The 17,389-nt window shown below is 37.5% G+C and overlaps 1 protein-coding gene across 4 annotated transcripts in view; it reads left to right on the top strand.

Moving 5' to 3' along the window:
* ANKIB1 (ankyrin repeat and IBR domain containing 1) overlaps positions 1 to 17,389 on the top strand; it is a 132,947-nt gene that overhangs the window by 54,150 nt on the left and 61,408 nt on the right. For all 4 annotated transcript variants that reach the window (XM_055307493.1, XM_055307496.1, XM_055307495.1 and 1 more), the window contains exons 3-4: positions 673 to 973; positions 11,213 to 11,395. In XM_055307493.1, coding sequence (XP_055163468.1) covers positions 673 to 973; positions 11,213 to 11,395 — 484 coding nt within the window. The remainder of the gene's footprint in view (positions 1 to 672; positions 974 to 11,212; positions 11,396 to 17,389) is intronic.

The following is a 17,389-nucleotide window of genomic DNA, read 5'->3' on the forward strand; positions in this document are numbered from 1 at the left end:
CATAACTGAGATCTAGGTTTGTCATTAGTTAAGGGAGCTCACCCAGTGGTAAAGGCTACCACTTTGGAATTAGATCTTGGTCTTTTAGAACTAACCACAACTTAATCACTTCATAAAATATTACACTGTGTAAATAGTGCCAGCCAATGACCTTAAAGTAGAAAAATGTTTTCTAGATTTAAAAATTTGTCCTAGACTTATGCACTACTTGCTATGCTTATATTGTCACCATCCTTATGAAGTAAAGATGTACCTAGAAATTGGGCAAAACAGCAAAGAAAAGAGAAAAGTTGGTGTGGAATATTTATTTAGTAATGCACCCTTAGGCATTCATGTAATAGACATATGAATCTCACATGGCCCTTCCTATTCCTTTCCTTCCTGTATCCTTTCCTTTTTTCTTCACTTTTCCTTTATTTTTTCTTCATTTTCTCTTCTATCCCTCTTTTATTAACAAATACTGTAAAGATACTCAGCTTTCTTTTTCTTAGTATTTTGTTCTGGAATGGAATTTTTTTAACTGTAAGAATTAGTCATTCAGCTTATTGTGAAACAGGACATCAATAGACATTAACAGCTTAGAAATAGAGTTTATTTTTTAAATTTATCTTTTGTGTGTTCTCAGTTCAAGACAAGAAGACACTGGTTTTCATTTTTTCTTTACCATTTTAGGACTTTTCTTTTTGGTAGAGATGGAAATCCAAATAAAAGGAATGTGCACAATGAAACATCTATGCATTTGTTATGTATGGGACCTCAAATTATGATATCTGAAGGAGCCCTTCATCCTCGCTTAGCACGGCCTGCAGAAGATGATTTTAGAAGAGCAGATTGTCTGCAGATGATCTTAAGATGGAAAGGAGCAAAACTTGACCAAGGAGAATATGAGAGAGCAGCTATTGATGCCGTTGATAACAAAAAAAACACACCCCTACACTATGCTGCTGCCTCAGGGATGAAAACCTGTGTTGAGGTAAAACTTGTTTTTTAATATCCTGCATTCTGTAAAATTTGTGTCTTGGTAATATGTAATAATCAGAGTTTGCTTTGCTTATCTTAACATTTACTTTAGTCCTTTTTGTCCTCTTTGTGTTTCTAAAAGAATCTGGATCCCTTTTAAATTCCCCTGTTTAGGGAAAAATTAAAAACAAACCCATAGTTAAACATAGTTGGGAATAAAATGAAATCAAGAGCAATTAAAAATTGGCTAACATTCCTGAAGATAACAGTCATCAATTAAACACTTGTTGCCTAAAGTAATGGTTCTAGTAGAGATATATTCTACTTTTTGGCTGATTTTTTTAGAAGCCAGTTTATACATACTGGATATGGCAAATCTTAGCAAGTGGGACTGGTAGCTATATTACCTAGAATTGATCAGTTCCCTCCACAGGGGATAAGTATTAATGAATATATTTATTTTGGTCTTTTAAAAAACATTTGTAATTTAAAATTACAATCATGGGGATCCCTGGGTGGCTCAGCAGTTTAGCGCCTGCCTTCGGCCCAGGGCATGATCCTGGAGTACCGGGATCAAGTCCCATGTTGGGCTCCCTGCATGGAGCCTGCTTCCCCCTCTGCCTGTGTCTCTGCCTCTCTCTCTCTCTCTCTCTCCTCTCTCTCTCTCTCTGTCTCTCATGAATAAATAAATAAAATCTTTAAAAATAAAATAAAATTACAATCATAATGATTATACTAATTTTTGCTCAGTGAAAGAAATTGGTGCTAGGTTTATTCTGAATTGACAAGCCTGATGATTTGCTTTGTGTGAATGTGTATGTTTTAACTTTTGATCTGTCAGCATATTGCATTCATAAACTCATCATTTGGTGACTTTTCATTTTTCTGTATTCAGAAGAGCTCTTGACTTAATGTAGAACATCCCAAATAAAGCCCTATAAATACCTTGGTTGCATTTATTCTAGTTTTCCTCGATAAATTCCAGCATATCATTTAGTCTATGTGAAGTTATCTTTATCTCTTACATATACTTGACTGTACACTGGCCCAGCCTTCCTTTTTTTTTTTTTTTGGCCAGCCCTCTTATTTATCTCTGTTGACCACTCTCTAACACCAGGTGCTTGTGTTGAATCCTCACTTTGGTGTATTTATCAGAACTTCTTAAGTAGGAAAATCTGGTGTTTCACAAATATTAATGATTCAGAGTTATTTAAGAGATCAAAGTGACACAAAGAAGAATGGGTTGCAGTTGTTTGAAAGTTGAAAATGCTTATATGTTAAACATTTATTAAGGACAAACTATAAATTAAGCCCCTCTAATTCTACTTTTTTCATATTTCAGAGAATCATTCCAAAGGTTAACAAATTTTTTTCTGTGAAAGTCAAATAGTATTTTAGACAACTGCTCAACTGCCATTGTAGCCTGAAAATAGCCATGACAGTATATAAACAAATGAGCATGGCAGTGTTGTGATAAAACTTTGTTTATGGACACTGCCACTTGACTTTATGATCTCCACATGTCATGAAATACTCTTTTGATTTTTCTTTCAATCATTTAAAAATGTGAAAACAGTTCTAGTTCGTGGACTATACAGGAACAGGCAACAGGCTAGATTTGGCCCACAGTTTGCAATGGACCCCCTATATTATGCAAAGAATTAGAAGAGGAAAGCAGAGATGACTCCACACTTCAGAAGCTTATTTTAAATATATAAAACAGCATTTGTGAAGCAAGGCCTATATGCTTTAATTATACAAAGAATTTTAAAAATACTATGTAATAGATGCTCAATGCACAAAAATAGAACTCTGTTAAACATAAATTTTACAAGAATTCAGTACAATAAATAACACTTAGTTGTTGAGGGTTTTTTTTTTTTTTCTATTTCTTTAGAATAGAGATGGACTTTGGAGAATGATGGGTTAGGTCTATTAGCATGGCCCAATTAAAAGCCCAGTGATTTTTCTTCCCTTGGCGGACCAGAGCCAGCCTAGTCATTAAGCCTCATTTTATTTATATTCCTGTTTTTCCTGTCATAGTGATTCAATAAATGGTTGATGTGTGGAGGTTTTTGCTTTTGATGGTGTTTCATTCTTTGTGAAAAGCATTTTTTTAAATGAACATTATCTTAGATATTTCCTATGCACCCCTGTCTTAGTTGTTTATTCAAAGCTTTAAGTGTGGCTGCTTATTGTCAGATCAAATAGAGGCCACTAGAAAACTAAAGGTGGTAAGTTACTTAATTATATTGTGTTTTTAGCACCTGGAGGTTTGTTTTGTTTGTCGTTTGTTTTTGGTTTTTTTTGGAGTTTTAAAACTGAAAAGAATACAGATATTGTAGTCCCAGCTCAACAACTAAATAACTTTGCCTGAGTCTCGGTTTTCTGATATTTAATGAACAAAGTTATGACCTCATTATTACCTTCAAAATAGCGATGATGCTAAGGGCTATATTATTCATTAATTTGGGCAGTAAATGTTACAGGCATTGAAGGGAAAGGAAGACCATTTTAATTTTACTTATCCTGGATGATTTCATGAGTACTAGTATGATTTGACTGGGTAAGATTTAAGTATTTGGAGGAGGATACTTAAAATGTGCCCCTCAGACCTGTAGCATCAGTTACTCTTGGGAGCTTGTTATAAATATGAAATCTTGGGCCCAGTAGGCCTCCAGATTCCAAATCAGAATCTCTGGGGTAGACTCCCAAGATGTTTTAAGAGAGTTCTACTGGTTATTTGTTTACATGTCAGAGTTTAAGAAGCACTGTTCTGGTGGCTCAGTGGTTGAACGGCTGCGTTTGGCTCAGGGCGTGATCCCCAGGGTCTGGAGATTGAGTCCCACAATGGGCTCCCTACAAGGAGTCTGCTTCTCCCTCTGCCTGTGTCTCTGCCTTTCTGTGTCTCTCATGAATAAATAAATAAAATCTGAAAAAAAAAAAGGCACTGTTCTAGGTCTCAGACATAGGCAGGTTAAGGTATTTTGCAGAAGAATAAGATGACTTAAAAGATAGAGGCTATACCAAGTAGAAAATACTAAATGTTAAGGTCAAGAATTTGGAATTTATAGAAATTTGAGGGATCCCTGGGTGGCGCAGCGGTTTGGCGCCTGCCTTTGGCCCAGGGCGCAATCCTGGAGACCCGGGATTGAATCCCACATCGGGCTCCCGGTGCATGGAGCCTGCTTCTCCCTCTGCCTGTGTCTCTGCCTCTCTCTCTCTCTCTGTGACTATCATAAATAATAAAAAAAAAAAAAGAAAAGAAAAGAAATTTGAGCTGTTGAAAATTTTTGATTGGAGAAGTACTGTTATGAAAGCAAATGCAGTAAGATTAGTGTAATGGTTGTTATATAGAATGAATTAGGATACTTGAAAAAAAGTGTTTCTTGAAGCCTTACTACGCAGAGAATGGTCCTCAAACTGGCATGGACATCAGCTATTTAGAAACTTTTTGGAAATGTTTAGGCTTCATTCCAGACCAAATGAATCTGAATCTATAGTTTAACAAAACCCCAAGGTGATTCATATTCCCATTAAGGTTTGAGAAGCCCTGGCTTAGAGCATAGTCAGTGAGACACCTACAGTGGAATCATACACTTTTTGTAAAAAGTACATATGTCTAATCCCCAATCATATGTCTAATCCCCAATATGACTATCAGGCTATCCAGATGATTCTTATACAACTAGAAAACCTTTGTGCTGTGGGCAGCCCGGGTGGCTCAGCGGTTTAGTGCCGCTCTCTCTCTGTCTCTTGTGAATAAATAAAATCTTAAAAAAAAAGATTTTATTTATTCATGAGAGAGAGAGAAAGAAAGAGAGAGGGAGAGAGGCAGAGACATAGGCAGAGGGAGAAGCAGCTCCATGCAGGGAGCCTGACGTGGGACTTGATCCCTGGTCTCCAAGATCAAGCCCTGGGCTGAAGGCGGCACTAAACTGCTGAGCCACCCGGGCTGCCCGAATAAATAAAATCTTAAAAAAAAAAAAAAGGAAAGAAAACCTTTGTGCTAGAATAATGGTTATAAACATGGCTGCATTAAAAAAAAAAAATCCCATAGTGGAGACCTATCTCAGATCAATAAAATTGGAATTTCTGAGGTTGCAGCCCATACATTAGTACTTGAAACTTCTCCAGATGATTCCAGTGGGCAGCCAAGGTACATTGAAAACCAATGTACTTGCTAGTGGGAGTAATAAGCATTAGATTATTGCACCAATTCTGGTAGGAACTGATAAAGAGCCTGGGTTTTGGGGTGTATTAGAAATGGAAAGAATGAGGCAGATGCAAGGGACATTGTGAAGACTTGGTAGCATTTGGTAACTTGGTCATTTGATACAAGGAAGCAGGGGAGACTAAGGGTTAAAAATGATGGAGGCTTTAGGGGTACCTGGCTGGCTCAGTCAGTAAAGCGCAGGATAAGCACAGAGCATGGGACTCTCATGAGTTCAAGCCCCACTTTGGGTCTAGAGCTGACTTAAAAAAGTAAAATGTATGGATTAAAAAAAAAAAAAAGATGGAGGCTTTAAAACGTTAATATTGATGTTAAGCTATCTTTAGGTGATAATGTTAAGCTATCTTTAGGTGATATAATTTTTCTTTCATTGGTTTTCTACATTTTATATGACAATCTGCTATCGTTATTTGTAATTAAAATAAAATAAATTACTTTTCAGTAGAATGAGCATGGTTTTGAACCTGGGTCACTTTGAAGCCTGCTGACAATTAACCAGACATTTAAAAAGAGAGATGAGGTAAAGAAATTGGTTGAAAGGAAGGAAGATTGTATTGAGTTTTCATTCAGAAGAGTGGAGATTGAGGTCTTAGACGAACTGCATGAAATGGTATTCAGGCTATTGAAAATTAGTACTAGGGCAGCCCAGATGGCTCAGTGGTTTAGCGCCACCTTTGGCCCAGGGCCTGATCCTGGAGACCGAGGATCGAGTCCCATGTCAGGCTCCCTGCATAGGGCCTGCTTCTCTCTCTGCCTCTCTCTCTCTCTCTCTCTCTCTCTCTCTCTCTCATTAATAAATAAAAATAAAAATCTTTTAAAAAATTAGTACTAGTTTGGGAGTAAAGAATACAGATTGAGAATTTCAGTGTCATCTGCATAGAGTTGATAACTAAAACAAGATAAGGTAGAGATGAGAAATCTAAGGAAAAGATTTTAGGTTATAGACAAAATTACAGAGTTAAAGTCACAGCACCCATTTGGAAAATGCCTGTGTTTAAAGGGGGGTGAAAACAAGAAACAAATAGAAAAAGAAGAAAACTGAGATAATACTGTCAGGGGTGCCAAGAGAAGATTTCAAGGGAAGAGGTAATCAGTCATGTGAGATACTGCTGCAAAGAGGTAAAGCAATTAAAAGAGCGAGAAAGGCTGTTGAATTAGAGAGTATTAATGATTTTCAGAAACACTGAGTGAAATGGTCAGGATAGAAGTCAGACTGCTGGGAATAATTGAGTCTTTTGCTGAGGGAGTGGAGAGACAGTGGGTGTCAGTCACTAATTTGAGCAATGTGGCTGAGAAAAAAAGGAAAATATTAGGAAAGTAACTGGGAGGATAACAATTACGGTAACACCTGTGCCAGGAGCCAGTAGCAAGAGAGTGAAGCTAGAGGGGTAATGGTGTGCTCAAGGTCATACAGGAAATAGAGATGACGAAATGGTCATTTTCAACTAGAACAGACTTCAACAGTCATCTTGTTTTGTAACATCTTTCCTCAAGATTATATAAGCCTCATTTCACAGATGAATCTGTGTAAATTGAGACTTAAAGAAGTTAATTGATTTGTCCAGAATTACCAGCCATTTAGATTATGGTTCAAAGGGCTGGGGAGGGATTTGTCTTGCATATGCAAGGGGCTGCCCTACCCCTTGTCCTCTGGGATTATAAATGGAAAGGAAGGCAAAATAAATGAACAAATGTGCTGAGATAGTGATAATTAGATGTTTCTTTTAAGGTAGAACACTTTATGTACCACGAGTATGCAAGAAAGGCTAAAAATCACATTTGAATGAAGTACTCAGTTCTCCTGGCTTTCAGAGTGAGGAAAATGGTACTTAGTTACAATGCTTTGGTTGAAATTACCTCTTCAGAACCAATTGTAATTCCCTTAGTAGATAAAAGCAAAACACCTGACTTTTTGCCGCATCAATTTCACCGATAACCCTACCTAACACATCTTTCACTTATTGGTGTTCCCAACCTGATGCACAAATGTCAGCAAGCAGAAACGCTTTAAGTGCTGTTCCAGTGTCAAACAGTACTGCTGTTAGCTAGCTTCTGTGCCAGAGTGTATACATGTTAATTTTCCTTGCCTAAACAAATGCTACAAACATGGACCCTGCATTTCATCACCTGTTACAAGTTTCCCTCCAGGTGCCAAATGCATCAATGAGATCTAGGTTTTTGTAGTCCCTCACCTCCATGCCAGTAATTTGAGGATCCCTTTTGAAGACAGATTACCAATCAAGGCATAAATCTCACCTAAGTTCCAGATATGTTCAGCAATGACTCTCAACAATGACTTCTCATGCATCCCCTCTTCACACACCCTTTTTTTTTTTTTTAAGTGCCAAAGAATGCAGTCTACACTCCGGCATATCCTTTTAAGAAGGTCCCCCCCCTTGCCTTGCCACTCCCCATCCCTATACTTCTTCTCTTTCCCTTTGGCTTTTTCCCCTGAGCTCTGCCCTCAATCCATTGCTTGGCCAGGGATCCGAACGCTGCCTTCTGGACTTCCCTCCACAAGGGTGCCTTGCCCCTAGCTGTGGCTGCAGGGACTTAATTTATTGGGAGAGGCCTATGGCGGCTGCCACCCCAGCCACAGCTGGGCAGCACTCACCACACAGCCAGGCAGTCTGCCCCTAGCAGAGGCCCTCTTGGCTTGCCATTTTTCATTCCCCTTCCTGTGGCTAAGGGGTGGGAGTGAGGGGATGGGGGATGGAGGGGGGTGGAGGCTGCCTGCCATGGCCTGGGTCTTGAAAAACCTGAGTCTGCTGATTGAAATGAATCTCTTAAAAAAAAAGAAGAAGAAGGTCCCCCCTCTTACTGATATTCCAGAATGGCACAACCTCTTAAATTTTGTTGTCTTTGCTTTTATTAAAGACTGGGCATTAAGTTAAAGAAGATTTATCTTGTTTGCTAATATTTAGAATCTCTTCTATGGTAATATCTATTGTGAAAGTAAATCAAATCACAGCTTTGAAAGCTTTCCCAGTGTGCAGTTTAGAAATCATTTTCTACTAAACCAAATAAAGATTCAGAGAATAAAGTCAGCTCTCCTAATTCCATAGTAGAAGCAAATAGTGAATTCTCTGATACGATTGGATAAGCTGTGGAGCAGAAAGGCTAAAAACAGTAATAGACTCTGCTGTGGGTATGGTTTAAGTCTGTGGACATACTACAAGTCCCCAGTACCGAGTATGTTAGGCCATATAAATATATCCATTTAAACAGCAACGTGGGTAGTAGTGTAGGGTTACTATCAAATTTTTTAAGGATTTTATTCCTTCATTTGAGAGAGAGACACACAGCACGCACACGTGAGCATGTGAGCACATGAACAAGGGGGAGGGGCAGAGGGAGAGGGAGAAGCAAAATGCCCCCCCCTCCCCCTGCTGAACAGGGGGCTCAACCCCCGGGCTTCATCCCTGGACCTGGAGATCACAACCTGAGCTGAAGGCAGACACTTAACTAACTGAGCCACCCAGGCACTCCTCAAATTTTTATGTGCATAAGAATTTCTTGGACCTTAGAATCAGATTAGGATTCAGAGGCCTGGAGCGGGAGGAGTTTCCGTGGTTATGCTGAGATTGATTCAGCATTTCTAACAAACTCTCAGGTGATAACTACTGATCCCCAGACGACACTTTGACTAGAGAGGTTTCTAGGTGGTAAGTAGCAGCTAATATGACCTTGCCCTCAGGCTCTAAAATGTGGCTACGACAGTGACTGCTTAGAGTTATGCCTAGCAATTTTTTTTTTGTAAGTGGCAAAGATGTAAAGAGTAAATATTTTGAGTTTTGTGTTCATAAGCCATATTCTTCTTGATTTGTTTCTATGCTTGCTTTTACAATTAAAAAAATTTTTTTTAACCATTTTAGCTCTGAAGTATACCCTCAGCCTTGAGCAAGAAACTGAAGTCATATCCATTGGGCTTGTCAAATTAGCCCATGGCTTTCAGGCCCGGCACTGGTATAAGTTCCTTATTTCGTCTGGCCTCTTGGGATGACTATAGAAGAGTCGTAAGGATTCCAGTTCCAAAAGCAATAAAGGAACTTTATAGGAAGATCTGTATGTTTGTTGGAGGGAGGGGTGATAAAATTATATGGAAGAAAATGGAAGGAAGCTATCTTTTTTATTTAATGCCATAAAAAATGAAAACTAAAATGATTCATTTTTAGATCATAAGTAAGATCTGAGTAGAGGGATGCCTGGGTGGCTCGGCGGTTGAGCATCTGCCTTTGGCTCAGGGTATGATCCCGTCGTCCTGGGATCGGCTCCCACGTCGGGCTCCTGCATTGAGCCTGCTTCTTCCTCTGCCTCTCTCTGTGTGTCTCTTGTGAATAAATAAAATCTTAAAAAAAAAAAAAAAAAGATCTGAGTAGAACTTACCGTGGACCGGAATCATTTGACTTCTTTTAATTTATGTGATCAACCTATTCTTTGTGGCAGTACAAAATCCAGTTATGATTATAAGAATTTGGTCAAACTTTTGTGTAGATCCCAGTTCTGTTTAATAGGTGGGTAACTTTGGTCAAGTTATTTAACTTTTCTGAGATATCATAATGTCCCTGGGGTTGTTCGTAAATAAGACTGTGTACTTGAGGGGTACCTAGGTGGCTCTGTTGGTTAAGCATTTCCCTTTGGTTTGGGTGATGATCTCAGGGTCCTGGGATCAAGCTCCACATTGGACTCCTGCTCTGAAGGGAGCCTGCTTCTCCCTCTGCCTCTGTTGCTCCCCCTGCTTGTGTGCAGTCTCTCTCTCTCTCTAAAATAAATAGTCTAAAAAAAAAAAAAAAAGAATGTGCACTTGAAATGCTTAACATAGTGCTTAGAACTTAGAAGACAATAAATGGTGGCTATTACTATGTTATTATGGTCATGACTGCATTCTGTAGAAGAATCATCTCCATGACTAATTGTCAGGCTGTTCTTTCGGGTAGATCATATACTAGATTATGGTCCTCTTGGCATTTTTGTCCTTCCTAATGTATCTGCAGACATAATGGGGAAATTTGTTTGTTTGTTTTTTTTTAATTTTTTTTTTTTTATTTATTTATGATAGTCACAGAGAGAGAGAGAGAGGCAGAGACACAGGCAGAGGGAGAAGCAGGCTCCATGCACCGGGAGCCTGATGTGAGATTCGATCCCGGGTCTCCAGGATCGCGCCCTGGGCCAAAGGCAGGCGCCAAACCGCTGTGCCACCCAGGGATCCCATAATGGGGAAATTTGAATGTACATCCTTTAGTAACAACATATTTAACTTATGTAAAACTACCAGAAACCTCAGTAGTAAATAAGTCAAGTCACTCTTCCATGTTGTTTTGTTTGTTTTTACTCTTCTGTGTGTGTGTGTGTGTATGTGTGTGTGTGTGTTTGTGTTTTGTTGTGGTTTTTTTGCAAAAAAAAAATATTTCTTTCGGGAAAATCACACCTTTAAAGATTGAAAAATTGTTTGATATGGTATCTTCCCGACTTGATTATCAGTGGTTATTCCCACCACTTATTTTGAGAAATATTGAAAACAATTTTGCTTCATTGATTTGCTCATCCTAATTTGAGTTCAGTGTTGGACTGGATAGTGAAGATACAAGTGAAAACTTTTGTCTGCCATGTCAGGACATTCAGGTATTAGTGGTTAAAGTAACAGGATCAGCAGTGTTCTTCTGGTTTAAGAAAATTCATAGAAATTTACATAATCTAAAGCATTGAATAACTATAAAATGTTTTTATTTTTAAGTAAGACTTTTTTTTTTGATTGGACAGAATGCTTAAGTATTTCTTTTTAAAGTTTAATAAGTTGGTTTCTGTTGTTATTGTTTTTAACCACAGGAAATCATCCTAATACTAATAAACAAGAATTGCCATCTTAAATTAGAAGTCACTGGTATCTAAGTAATTTTTATTGTCATTTCAAGTATATACTGTTATTTTTTGTTGTGCTTCATTTTTTTTTTTCAAATATGTAGCATGAAATAACGTTTAAATCTGTGGTTGCAAGTTTTTGAAAAAAGTCTTTTTTAGCTTTTAGTAAAACATGGAGGAGACTTGTTTGCTGAGAATGAGAATAAAGATACTCCTTGTGATTGTGCTGAAAAACAACACCACAAAGATTTGGCTCTCAACCTGGAATCACAAATGGTATTCTCACGAGATCCTGAAGCTGAAGAAATAGAAGCTGAATATGCTGCATTAGACAAACGAGAGGTAGGGTTTTATGGATTTTTTTAAAGAGAAAAAATTAAATGGATTTTATATTAAGTTGTATTTTTCCACTTTAAAATCCAGTTCAGGGGATCCCTGGGTGGCGCAGCGGTTTAGCGCCTGCCTTTGGCCCAGGGCGCGATCCTGGCGACCCGGGATCGAATCCCACGTCAGGCTCCCGGTGCATGGAGCCTGCTTCTCCCTCTGCCTGTGTCTCTGCCTCTCTCTCTCTCTCTCTATCTGTGACTATCATAAAAAAAATAAATAAATAAAATAAAATCCAGTTCATATGGTATTCTTTTCCATATGCCTAATACCCTGTTATCGACATAGCTTTAATTATGAAAATACATGTAGAAAATCGGGAGTTAGTAACTGTCTCTCACATATGTAAAAATATTTGCTTATTTTTTATGATTGATTTATTTATTTTAGAGAGATAGTGCGTGTGTATGCAGGTGTGGGGGAGGGGTGGAAGGAGAGAGAAACTCAAGTAGGCTCCCAAGCTGAACACAGGACCCCACGCAGGACTCAGTGTCAGGACCCTGAGATCAGACCTGAGCCAAAACTAAGAGTTCGTCGCTTAAACCCCACCCAGGCCCTCGTGTTTACTTACATTTAAATAGAGAGTCTGATGTGTGATACAAAGCCCCAACCATTACTACTGTTCTAAAATTGCAGTCCTGTTCCTCAGTCTTTCCCTGTTTTCTGGATTGCTCTTATCAACAAACATGCTCTGAAAACTTTAACCTTAAAAAACAAGAACAACAAAACAACCTCTCCTTTGACCACTCAGTTGTAGCCCCATATCTCTATCTTCTGAGAAAAACAAAATTTAAGAGCTGTCTATACATAACCTACTTCCTCACATTCCATTCACTCTTCGGCCCATTGCAGTGTGACTTTCCTCCCTTCTGTTGTGATGGAAGTGCATTTGTCATGGACATCAAGAGTCACCATGTTGCCAAAGCCAGTAGGTACTTTTCTCTCCATCTTACTTGAATTCTTCTGCAGCACTTGACACAATTGACCACTCCCTTCTTAGTGAACCATTGTTCTCTTAGCTTCAGGGACATTGTTCTTTGGTTTCCTTTAAGTCTTTCTTGTTTCAAAAATATTACCTCCATCCACTGAGTTGGTCACACATAAGTGGGCAAGCATTCTTGATTCCTCACTTCTCCTTACATCCAAACAATCTGAGAATCTCGTCAATTTTACCTCCAAAAGTGTAATATAGACCCATATACTCTTCCTGGTCTCTACTCCTGCCTCCCAAGATCCTCTCCATCTGAGCCACTTAAGAGTTTCCTAACTGGCCTCCTTCCTTCTATTTTTGTTCCCTTAGAATCCATTTTGTACACAAAAGCCAGAGAGACATTTTTAAACTTAAATTAGATCATATAAATCACTTAAATTACTTAGTAACTTTTCATTGTACTTAGAATAAATTCCAAACTATTTGCTCAGATACAAGACTTCATATGATCTCACTACTACCTCCCTCTCCAACAACTTCTCAGATCTTTCTCCCCAGCACATTTTACTCCATTTATAATACCTCAACTACACTAAAGTTTTTGCATTTGCTGTTTCTTATATCAGAAATCTTCTCCCAGTTTTTCTCTTGGTTGGCTCAGTAGTTCTTCAGAGAGGCAGTCTTTCCCTAATAGTCCCCTTTCCTTCTATTCTTTACCATAATACCCAGTCTCTTTTTTACAACACTCATTACATGCTATAGACTTTGTTTATGTATTTACTTGTTATTACCTTTCTTTCCTATTAGATTGTCAACTCCATGAGGGCCAGAATCATAACTGCCTTATTCAACAGAGTATTTTCAGTGTCTGACAGTGGACATCCATAGAAGTATTAAGTAAATTATAAGACACAATAAATTTTTTCCTCCCAAAATTATTCTGGTTCTTCCATGTTCAATGCCAACTTAATTCTAAAAAGACTTATCCTAACTATTGTTTGTATGTGTTCAAAAAATAATTGTACTGTTTTGGGTTTTTCCCCATGAATTGTCAACAGTTTTTGAGCTTCTATACTCACCAGATTGCTAAAGGAACTGAGTTTCTTGGAATTTAGAAATTTATATTTTTTTACTCTGTGTGTTTCTTAGGTTATTTTATGGGAGGGCTTATTCAGATTAAGTACACATAGAAAGGGAAGCTGATGTCCTAAGCACTCTCACATGGTTGTTGAATCTATACAGTAACTGTGAATAACAATTACGTTCCCTTCTTTTTTTTTTTTAATTTTAAGATTTTATTTATTTGAGAGAGTGAGCGAGAGCAAGAGAGCATACATGAGTAGAAAGAGGAGCAGAGGGAGAGGGAGAAGCAGACTCCCCACTGAGCAGGAAGCCAGCTTCAGGGCTCTATTCCTGGGCTCTCGGATCATGACCTGAGCCAAAGGCAGATGCTTGACCAGCTGAACCACCCAGGCGCCCCATGCCCTCTTCTTTTTTTAAAATGAGGACAGTAAATCAGAAAATAGTTGAATAATGTGCCAGGATCAAAGTAAGCCAAACCTAATTCTTCTGACTTCTCTATTTGCTGTGCTGCATACCTTTTCATAATCCATCATCTTGAGTCAGACATAGAAACTATTACTGTGGTGCAGCCACTCTGGAAAACTGTGTGGAGGTTCCTCAAAGAGTTAAAAATAGATCTGCCCTACAACCCAGCAATTGCACTGCTGGGGATTTACCCCAAAGATACAGATGCAATGAAACGACAGGACACCTGCACCCCTATGTTTTAGCAGCAATGTCCACAATAGCCAAACTGTGGAAGGAGCCTCAGTGTCCATCAAAAGATGAATGGATAAAGAAGATGTGGTTTATGTATACAATGGAATATTACTCAGCCATTAGAAACGACAAATACCCACCATTTGCTTCGACGTGGATGGAACTGGAGGGTATTATGCTGAGTGAAATAAGTCAATCGGAGAAGGACAAACATTATATGGTCTCATTCATTTGGGGAATATAAAAAAAAGTGAAAGGGAATAAAGGGGAAAGGAGAAAAAATGAGTGGGAAATATCAGAAAGGGAGACAGAACGGGAAAGACCCCTAACTCTGGGAAACGAACTAAGGGTGGTGGAAGGGGAGGTGGGCGGGGGGTGGGGGTGACTGGGTGACAGGCATTGAGGGGGGCACTTGACCGGATGAGCACTGGGTGTTATTCTATATGTTGGCAAATTGAACACCAATAAAAAATAAATTTATAAAAATAAAAAAACTATTACTGTAATAATACAATAATTTAGTCAGAAGATAACATGAACAATAATATTCTAAAAATAACATGATATGATTAAAAGACATGACTAGGACTATATTTAGGATTTTTTATCAAAGATACTATAAATTAATCAGAAAGTAATATACTCATTATGAATAGACTTAAGATCTAAATTAACTTAGTGTAACTATAATAAACTATTAAGTTTAAAAGAAAGTTACGGGGGCACCTGGGTGGCCCAGTGGTTGAGCATCTGCCTTTGGCTCAGATTGTGATCCCGGTGTCCTGGGCTCAAGCCCCATATCAGACTCCCCGTGGGGACCCTGCTTCTTCCTCTGCCTATGTCTGCCTCTGTCTGTGTGGGTCTCATGAATAAATAAATAAAATCTCTTTTGAAAAAGTTAAGGAACAGTTTGATACTAATTATATAGAACAGGTAAGTGCATATTGAGAAGATTGAAGTATACCAGAATGATAATTATGGTTATGGATAATGTTTTTTTACCATTATTATCTTTTCTATTTGCATGCATTTCTTAAAATTTATAGTGAGTATTTATTGCTAAAAAAATGTAAAAATTTTTCTCCTTTCTGACTCTACCCCACAGTGGCAACAATTTTTTTGTGCTACCAGTCATAAGCAAACATACATGATATAGAACTTTTAATGTAAAAGTAAGGTAGAATACTGAGTTCTGCCAAAATATTGTTTTTAATTGAAGTATAGTTGATACACAGTGTTAATTAATTTTGGTTGTATGAAATAGTGATTCAACAGTTTATATGTTATGGTGTGCTCACCACATATAACTACCATATGTCACCACGCAATGTTATTACAATACCATTGACTATATTACCTATGCTGTACCTTTTATTCCTGTGACTTATTCATTCCATAACTGGAACCCTGTTTCTCCCACTCCCTTTCACCCATTTTGCCCACTTCCTTCCCATCCCTCCCTCTGGCAACCATTAGTTCTCTGTATTTATGGATCTGTTTCTGCTTTTTGTTTGTTTATTCATTTTTTTTTAGATTCCACATATAAGTAAATCATATGTATTTGTCTTTCTTTGTCTGACTTCTTTCACTTAGCATAATACCCTCTAGGTCCATCCAAGTTGTTGTAAATTGCAAGATCTCATCCTTTTTTTACGACTGAGTAATACTCCATCAGGTATGTGTGTGTATATACCGCATCTTTACCCATTCATCCATCTATGAGTGGACACTTAGAGTGCTTTCATATTTTGGCTATTGTAAATAATGCTGTGATAAACATAGGGGTATCTTTTCTAATTAGTGTTTTTGAGTTCTTTTGATAAATACCCAGTTGTGGAAATACTGGGTCATGAGGTATTTCTGTTTTTAATTTTTTGAGGAATTCCATACTGTTTTCCACAGTAGCTGCACCAATTTGCATTCCCACAAACAGTGCATGAGGGTTCCTTTTTGTCCACATCCTCACCAACTCTAAAATATTTTTTCAACTTAACAATATATCATGAACATCTTTTCTAAGTCAGAACATATGATCTACATATTTTAACCACCTACCTATTAATGTATATTTAAATAACTTAGATGTTTTTGCTATGAAAAACAAGGCTAAAGTGAATATTTATCTACTTGTAACATATATATCTGTACCCAGTTATGTCATTATTGTGGTTTAAAACATGGATCTAAAGCCACACTGACTGGATTCATATCTTAGCCCCATGACTATATAACCTTGAGTAGTTTACTCAATCTCTCTGCTTCGATTCCTTCTTCCTTAAAGTGAAGATCATAATGGGCCCTACCTTGTAGAGTTGTAGTGATCCTTAAATGAGTTAATATATATAAATACTTAGTACCTGAGTCATTATTTGTGTTATCTAAATGTATGCTATTGTCATCATGATCATCATATCCTTGTTACTGTATGTATGTACACATTTCAAAAGTGTATTCCCTATAAATTTATAAAAATTAGTTTGATGGATCATGAAATACATACATATTTTATGGTTTAATAGATGCTATTAAACTGTCCTAAAAGATTATATCAATTCATTTTCTTCTAATAGTATTTTAGAGTATATTAAAGATTAAGACTATTAAAGAATTTCTTCACATTTCTGCTAGCATTAGATATTATCAGTGTTTTTATTTTTTAAAATATTTTATTTACTTATTTGAGAGAGAGAGCAAGAGATAGCATAAGCGAGGTGCAGGGCAGAGGGAGATACAGACTCCCCACTGAGCAGGGAGTCTGATATGGGGCTTGATCCCAGGACCCCAGGGTCATTATCTGAGCTGAAGGCAGACACTTAACTAACTGAGCCACTTGGGCACCCCTCATCATTTTTATTTTTTGCTAGTTTAGACAAATGGTACCTGTTTGAATTTATTTGATTATTCTGTGAATTGATTATTTATTTGCTTTTTTTCCTATGGATTGTTTGTGTTTTCTTAATGCTTCCCAAGAAACTGTGTATTTTTCTATATCCCAAGTTTTTCACATAGGATATTCAGAGATGTAAATTTTTCTTCTTCTATGGCTTCTGATTTTGTTTTCATGTTAATATTATAATCTTACATCCCTATATTTTTTCTTGTTTTCTAGTTTTGTTTTTAAATCCATATTAGATTATTTTTGTCTATTATTTCATAATGTTAAAAACAGTACTTTCATAAATAAGTACTTATACGCAAATGTTTATAGCAGCACTATTCACAATAACTAAAAGCTGAAG

This window comes from Nyctereutes procyonoides, unplaced genomic scaffold (assembly GCF_905146905.1).
Source record: "Nyctereutes procyonoides isolate TBG_1078 unplaced genomic scaffold, NYPRO_anot_genome, whole genome shotgun sequence".
Classification (NCBI taxonomy): Eukaryota; Metazoa; Chordata; class Mammalia; order Carnivora; family Canidae; genus Nyctereutes; species Nyctereutes procyonoides.